This window comes from Mus caroli, unplaced genomic scaffold, assembly GCF_978045245.1.
Source record: "Mus caroli unplaced genomic scaffold, Mus_caroli_1 scaffold_9, whole genome shotgun sequence".
Lineage (NCBI taxonomy): Eukaryota > Metazoa > Chordata > Mammalia > Rodentia > Muridae > Mus > Mus caroli.
In genome coordinates, this window is record NW_028227264.1 from 1,051,588 (window position 1) to 1,071,981 (window position 20,394).

Genomic DNA, 20,394 nt, shown 5'->3' on the forward strand with positions numbered 1-20,394 from the left:
CCTTTGAGATGCTTTTCGTTGGCCTGGAAAAGTTCTGTTTGTCCCTTTTAGCTTCTTTTTCTCAAGGTTTAAACACCCCAGTCAGATGTTGTAGTGGTCGATGGTACTTGGATGCTGTAGTTTAAAAGGCAAAGGGCGGGCCCATGGTTGTTTGGTCTGGGCACTTGTCTGACTCTCCCTTTCCATACTGTTTGAACTCTCACCACAACTGAGGCTGTTTGTAAAGTGAAGAACACTGCTCAATCCCATATCAAAATTCCATAAAATAATAGGAACGTATGAGAATTTTCTAAGCATTGGGTAATCACAGTGTGTGTGTGTGTGTGTGTGGTTGTTTATACTTTCAATTTTATGAAAAAAAATGAAAGAAGAAAAGAAACTGAACTTCACCAATGACTTAGAGCGGTGGTTCTCAGCCTTCCTCATTCTGTGGTCCTTTAACACTTCATGTTGTAGTGACCCCCAACCATAAATGTATTTTTGTTGCTTTTTCATGACTGTGACTTTGCTACTGCTATGAATCACAATGGAGATATCTGTGGTTTTGGATGGTCTTTGGTGTCCCTGTGAAAGGGTCCATTCAATCCCCAGAGGGGCTGCGACCCACAGGTTGAGAACTACAGGGATAGCTCTTCACAGCTTCAACCCACAACATAATAATAGGAGTTGTACACATTTGATGTGCTGAGCACTTCTGGAGAAGTTCAAAGGTGTCAGAAAGACCATCTTTCAGTGGACCTAAGCCTGTGTCTGACCTCATCAGAGTTCATGAGACAATGAGTTGCCCCCTGGAGGTCTTCATCATTATCAGGAAACGTCCTATCAATTATTTTGCTTACTTTGTGTCTATCTAGAAGACTCACTCAGTTAAAAAAAGAAACCAACAAAGGTTTGTGGTCCAATGTTGGTTTATCCATTAGGCACAGTTCCCATGGCTACCTGTAGTAACTTATGCAAATATTTTAATTAACTTCTTCAAAGTATAAGAAAAATATAAATATATGAAGAAATATATAGTATTGGATCTGAATGACATTTGTCTTGATAACATAACTAAGATACATCATTTTAACAATTTTTTTATGAAAGAAGGAAGACAAGGGCCAACGTACCCAAAGCCTACAGGACCCATAGGACCCCCCACCTAAGTCACACTCAGACACAACATGTTTGTAAGAGTCGGTCATTTTGTGGGTTTGTTTGACATAGAGTAGAAATTTTCTTTTAAAAAAAAAGGTTTATTATTTATGCACATGCATATATATCCATGTAGGTTTATATCTACCATGTGTAACTGGGTGCATGTGGAGGCCAAAAGATGGCTGAACTAGAGTCACAAGTGGTTGAAAGCCACCTGAACCCAGATTCTCTACAAAAGGAGTGAGTGTTCTTATTGCAGATCTGTCTCCGGCTCCTCTGTCTTCATCCTTGCCGTCTTCTTCCTGCTCTTCCTCCCCCTCCTCTGATTCTTCTTCTTCCTCCTGCCCTTCCTCCTCCTTCTCCTCCTCCTCCCCTCCTCTTCCTCTTCCTTCTCATCCTCCTTCTTTGAAAGGATTATGTTCTCTGTAAATGAATTTATACATTTTCTTCTTAGAGTGATACTTGGCTATGTCTACAAAGACAGAAAAAAATGACATATTGATACATGAGATAGTTGTGATTACTCAATTGATTTTCCTAAAATTAAATAACTATTTTCCCACCTGGACTCCTATAGATATTGTTTGCTTTGTGATATAATGCAGACAGTAAGAGAAGAGAGTGACACTTAACTTGGGGTCCCTTGGTTAACCTTAGCTCTATGTTCCTTGGGAACTGTTGGCCTACTGTGCCTCCTTGCCGTTTTGGGGGCGGGAGTCCAGAATTGCAGTTCGGGTGCTATGGATCTATATGTCTAAGTGCAAGTACTTGTCAGTGTCTGTGGCTCATCTGCTTTCATTTACTTTCAAAGCCACATTCTGCTTTCATAGAAACTAATTTTGTTTGTCTTCAACTTTGGTGACTATCAGGGATGCAGAGACCATCTCCTCAGAGCTACTTGTTGACTCAAAGTAAGTTTGTTGACAATCTGGGAGATCTTCTTTCACAAAGATCAGCTCCCTGAAGACGGGGGTCTTTATGTGTTGTGCTGACTGCTCTAGACCTTGGGGAAAAAACAGACATATAAGAGGAGGTCAAATGCTTCCTGGAAGAATGAGGTAATTTCCTGCTTTAGAAAAGTCAGGCCCTGCTCTGCAATAGCCTGTTGCTGAAGTCAGTGGTGAAGAGTACTGTTCAGTCTTTGTCCTTTGATACCAAAGGGTTTTGGCAGGGACACAGAAGCTCTGAGGTCCCTTAGGAAAGAACGGGAACTTGGGAGCCAGGTACTTACAGACCACAGTGCTGTCCTCTTGGGGGCAGCACTTTGTGTCAGATGCTCCTGTCTGACAATGTGGCTGCTACTTAAACAGAACAGAAGGGTCAGAGAATTGTAGACAGATGTGTGGCCTCTTTCTATCTTCTGCAGATGGAAGACTAGGAAATAAGAAGGCTGACCATGATTGGCAAGATTATATTAGGCAGTTCTAATGTACAAAAACTTCAAATGTCAGAGAAGGATAGGTCTAGTATATATAGAGTTTGTTTACTTGAGGATATCAGAAATTCATGCTCTTTCTGTTGGCATAATATGTATGTGTGTGTTCAACTCAAATACTACATTTTGGGGGGAACCATAAAAAAAAAACAACAATAAAACCACATATCTGCCCCCGCCCCTCTGAGTTATTTCCTCCAGCTTCGTGTTTAGGGTTTCTCCCACCCAGGATATTTGATGAAGTGACATTAGAATGGAGATGCTATAAGAGTATGAGGCTAAAGGGGAGCCTAAGGAACAAAAGAATGCCCCTTACTGTTGCAAGGTCACACTGGGTATCTTTTCTTTTCTTTTATATATATATATATATATATATATATATATATATATATATATATATATATATATAATAACATCAGATGCACCAGAAGAAGGCATCAGATTCCATTACAGATGTGGTTGCTAGGAATTGAACTCAAGATCTGGAAGAGCTGTCAGTACTCTTAACCACTGAGCTGTCTCTCCAACCTCACACCAGGCATCTTGATTGTTACTCTTCTGCTGGCATTTTCTGAGCCTCTTATACTATTGAGTTGAGTAACTCTACTCTGGCCAGAGAACTCCCTTTCAGTAAAATGCCAAGGGTTCAAGATGACAGATTCCCCACATTAGTTAAGATTAAACGCAGCTGTGACTGTGATCAACAGTACCCATGATTCCACCATGCACTGGGATCCTCTCTGGAGCATCTTTGTCATTTCTTACATCGCTATATGAGGTGTTCCTCCATCATGAGAAGGAGGACCACTCACTGAACCTATCTCAGATCAGTAGCATCCACTGGGATGCATCAGAAACCAGTAATAGTCCTGTAGCTGAAATCTTTGTGGGATGTGAATTGTAGCTTTTTAACCACTAAAATTTGCACACAGCTTGGTGAAAGTATGCTGGCAATAAAATAGACCCTGCATGCCTCACGGACCTTGTAGGTGATCTTACTACTGTGTCCCAGGGCCTATAAGTATCTGACTCAGGGTTGATTGATTTGTCGGAAGTCAGCTAAAAAAAAACAATAATCAGTGTCTACATCATTAATGATTCATATGATGAATAAGTAACTCATTGTATCAGACTAGACATCGCCGATATGGCCATCCGGTAGAATTCTTGGCAGACTGCTGGAACACAGGAACCAGAATGCAGCATGCTACTTTAAAAAGTCACAGAATCACTTTCCTTCAATCTCTTGCAATGCGAAATCTTCCAACTTTCTCTTGGCCTGACCTGACAGCACTGTTAATGAGGATTTCTTAAAATATATCAATATTAAAAGTATTACACAAACTAAATGTAGTAGCTATAAAAAATCCAATAGAGTTTCATCATTCAGAAAAAAATGTCCATTTTTGACTTTACCTACACAGTGGGCATCTGTTTTTCTTTAACGTGGATTTGTATGAACTTTGCATGCAGAAGCTGGGGTACAGCCTGCCCCGTTGTAGACCTTTCATGGATGACTAGGGATAGGTGCAAGGAGGCTACTGAATGTTCTTCATGGGAACAAAATGTAAGTTTTAAATGGACACTTAAGTTTAACATTCTCCATTCTACTGAACTTTAACTTTGCTTGGAGCACTTATCCTTCATGTTGTCCGTGTCTATCCTTTGCAACATCTGTCTTATACTTATCATTGGACTTGGGGAGGAGTTGTTCACTAGAAATATTGATTACATACTTGGGATTTTATGGTGTAGCTTAGTGGTAGACCATATGACTGACACGTACAAGGCCCTGGGTTTGAATACCAGGAACACCAAAAACATAACACTTGTCTTCTCATGAGGGGAATATCCTTGGAGGAAGGGATGCTAACACCTCCCGCTATCCCTGGCTTTGAGAATCAGCAATTCTGGTGATAGATTTTGGGGGAAGTCAGGATGGAGGAAAGAGAAGGAAATTTATAGTTTCATGGTCAAGTAAGTGAAGTGTATGTTAAAGTCAATCCCCTTTTCTACCCTCTCTACCATGCTGCTTTGAACTGCTTGTGCTAAACAAAGAGGTACAGCAGCTCACAGTTCCTCAGTCCAGGCACTTCTCCCCCGCAGCTCCTCCCTTTTAACCCATTTCTATGCTGCTCTGAGGAACTGGTTTGCTTGTTACAAGTCAAGGTCAGGCTCCAAACAGACCCAGAAATGTGCTTCGGAAAGAAATTGAGCTGAATCAAAGCAAGGTCACTGTGGGGAATGGATATTTGGCTGAAGTGCTCTACCCAGCAGCTAGCTCCATTTACTCTCTACTGGACAACCATTGATGGAAGGTTACCTTTTTGCCTAAGACTGACTTCGTGCTCCACATGTAAAATGTGAGGGGCATCTGGAAACATTTAGCTAAGCCACTGGCTTCCGCAGCTGTGAAGGGTGGCAGTCAGCCATCGCAGAGTCTACGAGAGTGTCCTCTTGCAACTGAAGTTCCTCCAAATCCGATGCCATTTTACAGAGCCCAAATGATTTCTTCTTCAGCTCATAGGTAGAGATGGCATAAAATTACTTGGCCTGAGTTGTTATGGGTCCCGTGTTGTAAGTGAGCTGACTTTACGATCATAAATTCCTTCTTTATACTAAACACTGAGTTAAATATGAGAAAGATCCCAGGACGAGAGTGATGTTTTCCACCCATGGCGAAGTTAGAGAGTGAATCTGGGAAAGGAGCACAAGCATGACCTTTCCATGAAGCAGTGTGTGATAAAGGGAATTAGAAGTCAATCAGAAAAGGAGGATAAATTAAACAACTAAGTCAGAATTGCTTTATTCTCATTCCTGACACTAAAGTCCTTCTCTGTCTTATCTCTCAAGTCAGAAAGAGTCATTTATGGCTCTCCTTGTATTAGTAAACTGAATTTTCTTCTTTTCACTTCTTTTTTCTTAATGCACTACGAAGCTACGTTCTGAGTGAAACTTAGTGTGCTACTTATTTGTTTTACCCAGATACAAGGTTTAGAAAGCCTGAGAGAGTGTCATGCGCAGTTGTGCATGGAGTGGTGGCGGACCATAAGGAGATTTCCTGTTTTTGACACCGGTAACCAATGTGACCTTGCATAGACCTGCTTAGGGCCTTGATGAGTAGCCACGCTAATAGGCATGGAGAGGTTATCACCCCCGTGTCAAAAGAACCAGATGCATCCACTGGAACCAGAGTGGCTCTCCACAGCTGGAGAGTTGGATAACAAACAAATCCAGGCCTCCACCAATTAGCTGTTATATTTGAAAAAACGTTGTGGAAGCCATTGGCCAGATTCAGATACTCTAGAAAGCAATAAAACAAGATCACTAGACGTTGCTTTTGGGAATCAAGGCCCTAGTTTTGGCTCCTCTGCTGTGCCCCTTTCTCTTATTATTCCTGAACCTAGCCACACCCCCATGCCACACCCCCAACCCTCCCCTCTACCCACCACGTCCAGTGTCCACAGGGCAAGAGCTTTTAGTAATCTGTGACTTATTCCTCTCACCATCCCGAGTTTCCTGGGCAATGCGTGATACGGAAAACTCTATGCTGTAGGAAAGTTAAGTGGTTGATAAGGCCTTTGTAGAGTTAAAACAAGGCAGCCCCAACCGTCATTGTGGTTGAAGTTCAAAAAATGCAGGATTGCAATTGATCTCAAGCCCCGAATTAAGTCAACTATATTCTTTTAATATTCTTTGTTTCTTCAAAATGTGGGATCTGTTTTCATCCAGTGTTGTAACTTCATATGTATGCCTTTGATTTAGGAAGCATAGTCATTCAGAGGGGAGTGGAGTTTAGTCATCATTTCCCAGGTTCTCAGGGATGGAATATCAGAGCTACCACTTCTTAGCCAAACCTTCACCACATTGTGTTTCTCGAGTTTCCCCCTTTCTCCCTAATCCCCAGGGTTCATTTCTAATCCTTTTTCTGGGTATTTTTCACTGGAGATCTCCCAGAACCTTCTGGGATCATGTCTTCTTCCAACTGCCTCTCTCCCCCACTTCCCTGTTGGAGGAAGTGAAGATATTTTGCATAGCCTCATTATTCAAGGCAAATGGGAGCCTTCTTTCTCCCTGTCCTTAGGACCAACATTCGCACCAGATCTTACTAGATTTATCTCCTCCTCCTCCTCCTCCTCTCCCTCCTCCTCCTCCTCCTCCTCCTCCTCCTCCTCCGGTTCCCATTCCACTGCCTTCATAAAGGATAAAGTGAGCATTTAACCATTTACAGCAAGCTACATGCTGTTTGTGTTATCTGATCTGAGTCTTTTGGACTTGCACAATTACACCCATTATTGAATGATTACAGGGTAGAGGAAATTTTTGTAAACAGTATAAAATCAAAAGAAAAGTGACTGTGTGTGAGTGTGTGAATGTGTGTGAGTATGTGTATGTATCTGTGTGTGAGTATGTGCTTGAGTCTGTGTGAGAATGTGTGTGAATATGTGAGTGTGTGTCTGTGTGAGAGTGAGCGTAAATGTGTGTGAGTATGTGTGTGTGACTGTGTGTGTGTAAGTGTATGTGATTGTAGACGTGAAGAGTGTGTGTGTGCACATGTGTGTGAGCGTGTGTGTGTGTGTGCCTGAGAGTGTGAGTGAATGTGTATATATGTGTGTAAGTGTGTGTGTGTATATATGTGAGGGGGAGGAGAGAGAGCGTGTGTGTGTGTGTGTGTGTGTGTGTGTGTGTGTGTGTGTGTTGTGTACTAGGGATAGAATCCAGGGCTAATATACTCTAAACAAGTGCTCTACCACTAACAAACACCCCCAGCATCCTTCATCTTCAGTTTGAAAGGGAAATAAATACTCAAGTCCAACTCCAAGTTCAGCATCCTTGTCTCTGCTCTGAAGTGGCACATTGTAGGCAGACCACAATGCTACACACATCCATGGTAGACATGGTTTCCACTTCTCTCTGGTGTCTGGAACTCACACATCCCTCAGCCCTTCTGTCTTCCACCCCTGCTATATTCTAAGTGCAGTGCAGAAGATTCAAATCTGGTCTGAAATTCACAACAATCTCTTGTTACTTGTCCAACATGTTGTTTTTGGTTTTTTTTGTTTTGTTTTGTTTTGTTTTTGAGGCTGGGTTGTACTGTATTGTCCAATCCAGCTTGGAGTCATACTTTCTTATCATAATCTCCTCCTCTGTACCACTGGTGCTTCCTCTGTGTGTGGGGAGTTGTACTATTGTGCCAGGAACACAGGCCGGTCTGGGTACAGCTGGACCTGAATCTGTCTCTCTAACTCATAGGGAAGCCTCAGACAGATGATTGGCCACCCACATTCCCAAGAGCCTGATAATGAACTTGCCTCTCCAAGCTGCAGCAGGGGAGAGGGAGCACGTGCTGGGGCCTGCTGTGGGGAGGACGTGGCCTTGGCAGCTTCAGTAGGAGCTGTAGACCAGCAGCAGGATTAGACTTTATCCTGCCTTTCAGACTTGGTCAGTTTCCTTGTAAGTTTAAGTTGTTCTGGCCTGATTTTATCTCTAAAGTACTAGATCACTTCACCTCTGAAGGATTCACTTAGCAATTTTAATCATGTGTTGTCATCGCCTGTCTCTTAAGAGCCTATAAATCTTTCTTGAAATGCCTCTGAGTGGCCCTTCCCTTCCTGTCCTAATGGGCTCAGACCACTGGATGGCAGAGTGAGGCCCTTGGCAGAGCACACAGCCAAGGGCCTTCTATGTAACTGTTCCTAGCACATAAAATGTATTTTTAAATACCAGCTGGCCCAAGACCATCAGAGGTAAAATAGCTGTAAAACTTGGATGTAAAATTGCCGATTATGAAAGGCATTCATACCAACATTCATCTGAATTTTAGAGCTTCTGTAAAACAAATTTTTTAAAAATTGGGGATATATCTTTTTATTAATGTTCATTTGTATTCATAAGAAAATGATAATCTGGTTTTCAGTGCAGAGGCTTTCCAAAATGATGCCCATCCACAGTGTGATTAGCCCAGATTTCTCGTTCTTCATCCTTCATACAGCAGAGCAAATATAAGGCTCCAGCAACTGCAGCATCCAGTGTTTCTGAGCCAGCGATCTTTTAGGGTCTGGGAAACCATCAAATGTGGCTCTGTTTGGAGCCGTGTGTTCTCAGAGCCACTCTCAATTAGATAACATGCTGCCTTTTCACCATTCTTATCTTCTAGGACTCAGTTTTGCTTCAAGTGAACTTCCATGGCTCTATTTTTACCTCTCATCTAGAAAGGTTTTCTTCCCTCCCTTGCTAACAGAATCCTTCTGAAGAGCCTGGTGGAGAACCTGGTCTGAAAACATGCACCCCTGCAAAGGTGTACTTGTCTTTTTTAAACAGAAACAATAGTGTTGTTCATGATAGGGTCCCTGGCTTTGCTTAGGACCCTCACATCCATAGTCAATGTTTAAAATTCCAACCTTTATAATTCTAACACGGTTCTCTCTTAATCAATGTGGGGATTTGCAATAAAAACCTAGGGCACATGCCATCATGTTAGTTCCTTTCTGAAGCCTACGGATTTGTCCAAAGTCTATTTCTAAAAAAAAAAATACTTTTTATTAACTTAAAAATATTTTGTCTGTCTAGGAAAGGTGATTTGTTGACATATTTGCCTGAGGAGAATAGAAGTCCTCTTGATCTGCCAGGCTTAACATTGCTAAAATGAACTGTGCTGCAAGATCCTTCAAGGAGCCCCTCCCTGGGGAACAGCTTCCTTGCTTATTGGGGTCACAGAGGAAAGGGAAACCCTTTCCCCCATCTGTAGAAAGGACACCCTTCTCTTGATAAGTGAATTCCTTGAGTAGAGACCTCAGCAGACTGGGTGCTTTTTGTAGATCAAGTCTTAGAGTATAGATGAATAAACTTTAGGGTGGAATGGTTCAACGGAAAGAGGTGCTGCAGACCCAGAAGACCTGAGTTCAATTCCCAGGTCCCACCAGGTGGCAGGAGAGAACCAACTCCCAAGAGTTGTCTTTGACTCCTCCTAAATGTGAGCCGTAGCACGTGTATGCCTGCACCCACACATAAGTAAATGAGTGAATAAACAGATAATAAATTTTGAAAAATGCAAACATTTGGAAAACAGTTGCAAAGTCATCTTAAAGATTTGCAGGGAAACTGGGAAGCGATAAGGATCCAGTCACTGAAACCCTGTGCTTGCATACCACCTAGGAGGTGCAGCTGATCGGCAGCATGAGCCAGGGTTGTTTTCCAAAAATTCACTTGCAAACCATTTTGGAATATAGTAAAGCTATGTGTAGCATGTCCTTGGACAAATTAGGACTCTTTAACCATGGCATACCTGAAATATTGCAGGTCCATAAAAGAGGGCAGAATGTACCATTATTAATACTTTCTCATTGTTCCATGGGCAATTGAGATGCTGGCATTTGCAGGCTTTTAAAGTGTGACATTAATATGGCATAATGTGTCATAAGCATGTAGTATTAGGTTCTAGATATTCCCATTGGGGCCGAGAGATATACTTATTATCTATGACATACAGTGATGTAGAAATGAATAGACCTATGTAAAAATGACTCAGGAGATAAGTCCTAGGGCTAAGGGAAGCCCTTTCTTCTTCTATAGCACTTTAACGCTCTGCAAATATTGATGTGTTAGTCTAGTTTTACTTCTGAAACTCTTTTGAGATCCAGATGCAAACATGATTATTTACATAGGGGGAAAAAGCTGAGGTGGGATGCCTTGAAATAAAAGGTAAGATAAAGCTCGAATCCTGACAAGAAGATGAGGGGATAATGGAAATGGCAACCTCGGAGACCATCCATTTCAGGGGGAGAAAGAGAAAACTGTTCAGAGGAGTGCTGTGTTTCTTATCAATGGGTCTTCCCTTGTCTGAGTTGGGTTTTCTATTGCTGTGAAAAAACACCATCATAATTGGAGGAAGTCATGACAGGAACTCAAATGAGGCAGGAACCTGGAGGCAGGAGCTGATCCAGAAACCAAGGTGGGGTGCTGCTTACTGGCTTGTATCCCTTGGCTTGCTCAGCTTGCTTTCTTATAAAATCCAGGACCACCAGCCCAGGGATGACCCCACCCACAATGGGCTGGGCTCTCCCACATTTGATCACTAATGGAGAAAATGCCTTACAGCTGGATCTCATGGACGCATCCTCTCAATGAGATTTCCTCCTTTCAGGGAGCTCTAGATTTCATGTCAAGTTGGCTTAAGACAAGACAGCACAGTCCTCATTCACAAATCCCGCTCCAGTAGAGCCCTCAGTGTCACCTACATGTTTATGTGGTAAAGGCTTGGTCTCTATGAAGGTACTGTTCACCGGGGGAGGGGGGGGGACGACACGACACACACAGTGTAGAATTTAGTAGGTGAAGCCTAGAGGAGCTCTTTATGACTGTGGAGTGTGCTGTTGGAGGAATAACAGCATTCCAGCCCCTTGCTCCTCTGTTTCCCCATGTACTCCTGGTTGATACCATGTGCTGCCTCACCACAGGCCTTAACACAATGAAACCAAGCCACACCCGCACCTCTGAAACTGGGAGCCAAAACAGATGAATATGTTAGTTTAAACGTGTTGAGATCTTTGCCTTTTTCTTCTTGGACACCTAATATTCCTGGCTAGAGTTAACTCTTTAAGTACATTGTTCTAAAAGCATTGATAACTTATGGTTAGCAAGGTGAGGAATTTCTCCTCTCCCTCCCTCCCTTTCTCCTTCTATTCGTCCCTCTCCCTCACCCTCTCCCTCTTCCCCTGCCTCTCTGTCTCTGTCTCTGTCTCTGTCTCTGTCTCTCTCTCTCTCTCTCTCTCTCTCTCTCACACACACACACACACACACACACACACACACACCACTGAAATCTGGAACACATTTTTCCATACAACCATTTACAAAGATTTGGAACATTGTCCACTTTACAGTTGATTCTGTCTGTGCTGTAGTCAAGAGAGAATGGGAAGAGACCGGTGAAGAGCTAGGTCCTTAGGGGACGTTTTGGGCTTTTCCTTTTTCTTTAAGATTCAGCAAACTCTTTTCCTATGCTGTTTATCTAGCGAAAAGTCCCGACTGGGCATTCTTTAGATTAAACATTTTACACCTTTCCTTTCTTTACAATTTCTTCTTACAAAGAGCGCTTTATTACCTGAGAAACTTTTGAAACAGATGCTCATGGGTCACGTCGCAGAAGGGAAGATAGTTGGTAAGAGGTGACAAAACCCACTAAACTCTTGTGACATGATAAATGGGATCATCTATTTTTCTTTTCCATTTCTTGACCATCCTTCTGATGATCTCTAAAGACAGGAGGAAAATCGTTTCTTCTGCTTATTGTGATAACTCTTCTAAGACCTAATTCAGACATAATTTAAAGTCCACCCATAGTTTGTGAATATTAATTTTATGCTTCACAAGTGCTTATGTGAGGAGAATTGTCATCCTTACCTTATTTAGGCTAAAGCCTTAGAGGCAAGTTAGTTTTATTTATTCTATTTATTATTTATTTATTTATTTATTTATACAGGCCTTTTTGTTGTTTTTCCACTGATAATACTGTATAGCATCTATGTGCACAATGTTTGCACTGTATTGGATTGCAATACAATGTACATTGAGATATTTAAATGTACAATGTAAAAATGAGATAATTCCAAGTATATAGACTAGTTGTATGGGCTACATGCAAATCCCATGACATCTTTACATAAGGAACTTGATATCCTTAGATATGAGTGTCTCCAAAGATCCCAGAACTAACCCCCCATGAATACCAATGCCCAAATCTCTGAGTAAATGTTTAGTAAACAGACCAGATGATGTAGTCTCTTGATTCAGGAAGATGTGACTCACAAGTAAACCATCTCAGAGAGCATATGACATACTTGTGTCCTAAAGAGTTTTTGTGAGCTAAAGATGTCACTCAGTGGTATGATACTTGCCTAGCATGTACACAGACCTGCATTGTATCCCAATATCAAACCCAAAAATCCAAACAAACAAGCAAAACGCACACCCCCATACACACATGCACTTATCATACATACACACACATATACACCTATATACATGCATATGCACACATACACTTGCATACACATATACATACATAAACATGCATACACACATATATACATATACACATGTATGCACACTTATACCATACAAACATGAACATATATATACACATACATACAGATATATTCACACATATACATATGTATAAACACATACATAAACATACACACATATACACACAGACATACACATACACCATACATACACACACATGCACATACACAAATACACACATAAACACATATATGCATGCATACACAAACCATACACACATGTACACATACACTGTACAAACACACACAAAAACACTTATACATACATAATATCGATACATACACACATACACACACATACTACATACACATATACAGACATACACACACATACACGTGTATACACATAGACACATATATACACAAATTCACACACACATATAATATATATATACATATGCATACACACAAATGGATTTTATTTTCACAGATCACTATATATTTAGAAAGAAAAACTAGAAATATGAAAACCTCTTTCTAGCCTAACAGTTTAAATTACTGCTGAGGAGATGGTAGAGTGTTACTGATTCAATGACTCACAAACATTGTAAAGGATTCTCCCTATTATTCTACTAAGCCATGCTTAGAGTCGACCTCTTTTTCGGATTGTCTCCGTTCCATGGCCATACATTAACTGTTGAACACAAATGAAATAACACATTCCCAAGTCCATCTGTACCAGGAAAAAGGAAGTCATGTCCCTGGAGCACAAAGTAGGAACTCTTCATTCAAACTGATGGCTGTGACAGTGAAGAAGCCATGCACAGAGTGGCTTCAACTAGTCACAATCCTCGTGAAGAGCTGGGGATGGTGTGAGCCGCACCTCCATGGGTCAGGGAGAGGGGAGTGGATTGTTAATGCCATGCGATCAACCAATGATGTCTGTTAGAATGGAGACATTACATTTAATTGTTGCATTCTTTTTATTTCTAAATAAAATATAGTATGTGATATGATCTGTCAGTGCCTCACTTTCATCCCTACCTACTGTTGCAAACTCTCTGTTATGTCTTAAACTTTGATGGGGAAATGTCTCCTGTTATGACCAAGTATAATATCACTTTTATCTTATGATCAAGGTAGCTGCAGGCTCCTTGAACCAAAGGTTACTCAAATATAGCTATTACTGTATCCAGAACCTATTGTACCAAGAGCCTGGCCTAAGCCAGCAAAGTTTTGTTCTCTATGGCCTGTGCCAGAGCCAACCTATCTACCTTGTATACAACCAGGATGATTCTTCATAGGGAGATCTAATGATAGTCACCATCAGAAGGGCTCTATATTCATCTATTTTGGGGGTTTTGGCATAGGCTATGGAAGCAGGGATCAAAGCAGGAAATCATGAAGCTTCCTGGGCTGGTTGGAAGCTATTGGCTCAGATCACAAGGTAGAAAGAGGTTGCAGCCCAGGACAGACTCGTTAACATATGTATGGTCTGTGTCAGCAGCTCGTGACCCTATCTTTCCCATCTAATTCTCTGCTGATAGGAAGATTCATTCCAGACTCCAGACACCAAGTCTAGGCTCAGAGTGATTTAGGACATAGTCTTACGGGTTGGAAATTATTCCAGAAAGCAGCTGTGTTTCACACCCATCCATGAGAGGACAAAACTGTTGTCTCCTGTCCCCAGTGATTTATATTATTAGATGAGAAAGCACTAAAACTTGAACTTTCCTTCCAGCCAGTCAAAGCTATAATGTGTTGGTTCAGTCACTAAAGTTGAGGTTAGAGATTTGGCTTTTCCTTCTTTTGAACTATGTTGTCTCAATTTCCTGAATGGACTCAGGAAAACCACTGCAGAAAGGTTGTTGCTGCCCCTGGCTATAAAATATCATAAACTGTCCAACTCTTCTGGTATTAAGGCTTGGCAAAGAGACGTGCACCAAGGTAGTTTGGCAAGCCCTACCTTGGAATTCACTGAACGGGCAAGAAGCACAGTTAAGACTGAAGGAGACGGAATACAGCCAACCCACTGGCCTGTCTGCTTCCAAAGCAGATGGGATGCAGAGTGGTTCTCCAATAGGTGACCAGCACCACCCACTTTTCTTCCTTTAAAGTCACAGTGGTCTTATCTGAACAAGAGCTTCCTGTTATAAAGCAAATATAGGGGCTAGAGAGATGGTTCATCAGTTAAGAACAGTTAAGGATGCGGGTTGGGTTCCCAGCACCCACATGACAGCTCATAACCATCCCAAACTCCAGTTCTAAGGGATCCCATGCCCTTTTCTGACTTCTGTGAACACCAGGCACACATATGGCATACATACAAACATGCAGACAAAACATTCATGTGTATTAAATGAAGTAAATAAAAAATTCTTAAGCCAACAGAGGTCTGTCGTTCATTTGGAGTCTTTTCCCCATTCTAGATTCTGGATTAAAAACAACAACAACAACAACAAGTTCTGTAAGTAACATGCAACTTCCCGAGCAGAATATATTACAAGGGTTAGACAGCCCACTGTCTGCCAGCTGATGGAATTGTCATCTGAAATCACCAAGACACCCAAATTGGACTGGTGCCCTGGCTGAAATCTAGAAGTTAAGCCCATCCCCCACAGACATATCCACAGGTCACAGGCCAATCCAATATAGATCATCCCTCATTGAAATTCTTCTCAAGTGATTCTAGGTCGTGTCATATGGACAATTAAAGTTAGCAATCACAATAGGTTATTTAAAATTGATTGACTACATCAGTCTGTTTAAAACCTGGAGTCCAAGCCTTTAAGTCATCGTCATGAAAACAGAGCCTGATTAAATGTCCTCTGGAGCTGGTTTATTTTATCTGTGGTTGCCTAACTCCTAGATTTTAGCCTTTTCATATCCTTCAAAATAGTTTAGGACTATAGCTTTTCAATACTGTGTTTCTATAGACACAGTTTTCAAAAAAGAATTTCTACAAATGAAATTCTCTTTACCAGTAGTCAACAAATGGTGCCGGGTTGTGTCATGTTGTCCAAACAGGGCCCTTAGAGGGAGTTTGAAAAACACATCCAAAAGAGCGTTTCCATGGTGATCCTTAGCCCCATCAAGTTGACAGTGAAGATTAAACCACCACATCCAGTTGCCTGTTTCTATAGTATAAAAAGAAATAAAAGGAACTTCTTAAAGGCTGCTTATAAATAAGGAAGTCACAATGCTTTTCAGGGGAGTAAAAATACAGATTGATGCTGAAGGCCTAATTTCTGATTTTTAGGTGGGAGCTAGCTCCTGTGCCCTAGGGAAGCTCTGCACACCAGGTTATCACTGTGTCTTGATGCCCATGAATAGACTGGCTAACTCTCATTGTTGTTTGCATCTGCTAAGATCAAATATAAAGCACTGGCTAGCCTATCTGTATTTTTTGCAAATAAATAGAAAAAGTATTCGTGTGTGTGTGTGTGTGTGTGTGTGTGTGCAGATATGGAGAGAGAATATTATGGTTTTCTTGGAGAGCCCTTTGTTGAGTTTCTAGCGTGTCTGTGTGTACATGGACACGTGTGATCTTCTACAATAAACTTTAATGGTCCTTTTGAGAAGTTGTACCCATACTCAGCCTAGTTTCTATTATTGGGAAGTCTGAGGCAATTCTTGAGCACTGAACTGTCCTTTGATCTGTAGAAAGAGTGGTTTCCATGGAGCTGTGCTAGCTAATGACCAGGCTGGAGTTCAGCATTCCAGTGAGCTGGGTTCTGTTTTCCTAACCAGGCCTTCCCTGAAGTATTTGCATAAAGACACAAGTTGTGATGTTTTCATGTGGGTACTACATGGGGGTAAGTTGACTAGTTAAGAATGAAAGTAGAGTGAGCCATTACAAATCTGTTTCATTTATCTAAATGTTAACTTACTTCTAGAAAAAAAAGTATTTTAATATTTTGACATCACAGAATACACATTTCTCCAATACTGAATTTTGTACAAAGTAATGTAAAACATACTTTGTCTCACTTGACCTTAAATGTGAGTAAAATTGTCATGGCCAATTATTCTCTACATCTGGCAATACTCGTTCTCAAAGCAATTGTTAATCCCAATTTATGTTTAGACATTTTAGGCTGAGCCTTCCTCTCTGGGCTTCTTTCTCCCCCACACAGTTCTGCAGAACAGCCTGCCTAAGGAGGCACACAGCCACACTATGGCTTCAGGAAGGACAGGAGGTTCCTGATTTGACAACTTACCCTGACTGAGGGGAAAGAAAGTCTTCAACAAACAAACAAACAAAGACTTGTAGATAAGTGGACAGTGTTTCTATTGCAATTAATAGCATTAAATAGGAGCCAAGAGAAAACATGACATCAGCCTGGGTGGACTGAAACTGCAAAGGCTTTGGCAATGACCTTTGATTTCTACAAAAGTCAATCTATGATGGTTAGATGCCTGGCTTCCTCTTGACTACATCTGCTGGTATCCAGAGGCCTTGGGCTATGAGGACATTAACCCCTTAGCTACTATGTGAAATAAAACATGAAACACTCTCTGGGGTCAAAGTTGTTTTCTTGAGATAGTCTTGCTTTGTATCCCAGAATGGCATTGAACCTCTAACAACCCTCCTACTTTGATCTCTTGGTGTAAGACTTGTGTGTAAACCACCGTGTCTGGCTTCAGGCTAAATGTTTACCTGTGTACACCAGTTTCCTTGATGTTGCATTCTGTTGCTTATTTAGTCCTCTTGGCAACATGTCAGGAAGCCCAGAGACTTCCAGCCTATAGTCTACCCTCTCACCCCTTTCTTCATCATGTAGATGTGGCTCTAACCCAGGTTATGATCCATAGATGTAATTCTGATTTCCTTTTAAACCATTCCTGGAATAACTGAAGGGTTCTGCATTCAAAGTAAACATTGGCATTATTTTTACCCCTGATCCCTTAATGAGATAGTTATTTACTTTTGTTCATATATCTTATAGACTTTGGTGGAAGAAAAATACTCGGTTTTCCTTTGCATTTTTACACATATTTATGCTTCCAGAATAAATAAGCAAGGAGGGATCAAAATCCGTCTTCAAAAATCAGCAGTACTCTGGGGTGGGGGTGGGGGCTGCTAATAAAAAAAGGACTTAACTAGATTTTCTTTTCATACATGCTCAATTTTCTTACAATGATGAGATATGATCCCTTAAGTCATGCCTTTATGATATGTAGGATAAATGTTAGGTTTGTAATAAAGAATTAAACCTAAGAGTAGTTGTGTGAATAACCCAGAAAGAGCAACCACAATGCGCAAAGCAGAATGACCACCAGCCATTACTGAAAGTGTCAGCACCTTTTGTGCACAGCCCTGCTGACCTCAACATCTGTGAATGGTACCCCCTGGAGTTAGGCAAACATGTTAGTCCTAGAACTAAGTGGCTTAAAATACACTTCTGCATTCATATGTTCAAAAGTTCAGTGAAAACTGTGGGTTCCCTATTCATCCTAGGAATGGTAGAGAAAGCATGGATCACGCAAGCAAACAGAAGTCACAACCCTGTTAGCTGTGGTATGAAATAGTCTGTTTGGCTTGAGAAATGATGCAGCAGAAACAGCTCTTCTCGCTACTTCTTTATCCTCCATCTAAAGAGGAAGGGACAAGAATACTGTGAGCAGAAAACAAAGCAGCAAACTATGAATAAATGGTCAAGCCGGGAATCAGGTAAGGCCCAAGCGTACTCTGTCTTCCATGCAGGTGCATTGGTGAGAGGTCCATCACCCAAGTCCTGTGGTAACCTGTAAGGACCAGTGAATCACACAAAAATATAACCCTCAGAGAGCTTAGAGTCTGGTGGGGCAAGAAGACAATGGCTTTAAAGCTGTAATAAGTGTGTGATTAACAGCAGCAGTGGCTATGAAGAGCACAGGAAAGGTCTTGATATGGGTTGGCAAGAGATTTGAGAAGGTCCAGGGGACATCAGTGAAAGAGAGGACAAATGGGTGAGTTACAAACTAGAGAGGCCAGAGATCCATAGTGATTGGTTTGGGAAGAGGCAAGGAATCTATACTGATTGGCTTTGTGGGCCATGCTAAGGTGTCTCACTTTTGTCTGAAAAGACAGTGAGACTCTACGTATAGGCTTTAAGTAGGAAAGAGATGAATACAGCTTTTTGTAGATTCATGGTAGCTCTTGGGTGATTGTGTTAATGGCAGGGGAGTGGCAATAGAACAGAGTTAGGAGCCTTGTACTGTAGCCAGTCAGGGAAGTGATCATCTGATCACCCGAGAGGTTCCCTCATATATAAAGATGCACTTTATCAAGAACCCACCTCTTAGATAATTCATAAAGTGTTAGAAGAAGTCTTTACCTGTTCCTTCTTAGAATGGGGAACAACATACCCATGGAAGGAGTTTCAGAGATAAAGTTTGGCGCTGAGATGGAAGGAAGGACCATCCAGAGACTGCCCCACCCAGAGATCCATCCCATATACACTCACCAAACCCAGACACTATTGTATATGCCAGCAAGATTTTGCTGACAGGACCCTGATATAGCTGTCTCTTGTGAGGCTATGCCAGTGCCTGGCAAATACAGAAGTGGATGCTCACCGTCATCTATTGGATGGAACACAGGGCCCCCAATTAAGGAGCTTAAGAAAGTACCCAAGGAGCTAAAGGGGTCTGCAACCCTATAGGAGGATCAACAATATGAACTAACCAGTAACCTCCAGAGCTTGTGTCTCTAGTTGCATATGTAGCAGAGGTTGACCTAGTCAGCCATCATTGGGAGGAGAGGCCCCTGGTCTTGTGAAGATTATATGCCCCAGTACAGGGGAATGCCAGGGCCAGGAAGCCGGAGTGAGTGAGTTGGGGAGCAGGCCTGGGGAAGGGTATAGGGGACTTTCAGAGAGGAAACTAGGAAAGAAGAAAAGGGATAGTATTTGAAATGTAAATGAAGAAAATATCTAATAAAGTCTTTACCTTAGTGTGTTTACTTCATATTACTACCTTTTAAAACAAGATAGAACCATCTTTCCCCTTTCTCCATATCTTCAATCATCAAATAGTTCTGATACTCTCCTATAGCCCCTAAAACCTACTATTGGTGAAGTAGGGTCAATTTATTGGCTGGTAGTTACAGTAAATAGTTAATTAGGCCTCTCTCCAAAGGACAGAACTTCAAAAGCCATAGTAGAATCATCTTTAATCTCCATGTCCATGCATCTCTGCAAACAATACACAACCCCTTTGGTGCCTCCTGGGAAATTAGAAAAAGCAGAGAGGACGGCAGCAACTGTCAGCGAGACCCCTCTGTGGGGAGACCTGGATCTGAAGAGAATAAGAAAACCTGACTCTGTCATGGATGCCTTAATGGTACCAAGAACTGAAACGTGCTATGCAAAGTCTCGCTGCCGTCCTCTCTGCTTTTTCTAATTTCCCAAGAGGCACCAAAGGGGTTGTGTATTGTTTGCAGAGATGCATGGACATGGAGATTAAAGATGATTCTACTATGGCTTTTGAAGTTCTGTCCTTTGGAGAGAGGCCTAATTAACTATTTACTGTAACTACCAGCCAATAAACTGACCCTACTTCACCAATAGTAGGTTTTAGGGGCTATAGGAGAGTATCAGAACTATTTGATAATTGAAGATATGGAGAAAGGGGAAAGATGGTTCTATATTGTTTCTATAGATGTGTAAGTTCATTGCTACACTGGTGGAGGGGTTGCTGTAATGTGAAAGGAGGGTGCCTTTATTCACAGTAGGGAGGAAGGCTGTGCATGTGTAGGTATGTGGGTATGTGCGGAGGCCAGAGGTCTTTCTCCAGTCTCTTCTCCACAAT

The 20,394-nt window shown here is 41.6% G+C and overlaps 1 protein-coding gene across 3 annotated transcripts in view; it reads left to right on the plus strand.

The window, feature by feature from the left end:
* Plekhg1 (pleckstrin homology and RhoGEF domain containing G1) overlaps positions 1 to 20,394 on the plus strand; it is a 227,981-nt gene that overhangs the window by 61,473 nt on the left and 146,114 nt on the right. Inside the window, exon 1 of one of the 3 annotated variants that reach the window (XM_085842589.1) lies at positions 18,069 to 18,274. The exons of the other annotated variants lie outside the window; for them this stretch is intronic. Within the exon in view, the coding sequence (XP_085698715.1) occupies positions 18,247 to 18,274 (28 nt within the window). The 5' untranslated portion in view covers positions 18,069 to 18,246. Of the gene's footprint in view, positions 1 to 18,068; positions 18,275 to 20,394 lie in introns of those variants that run through there. 3 annotated transcript variants of the gene reach the window in all.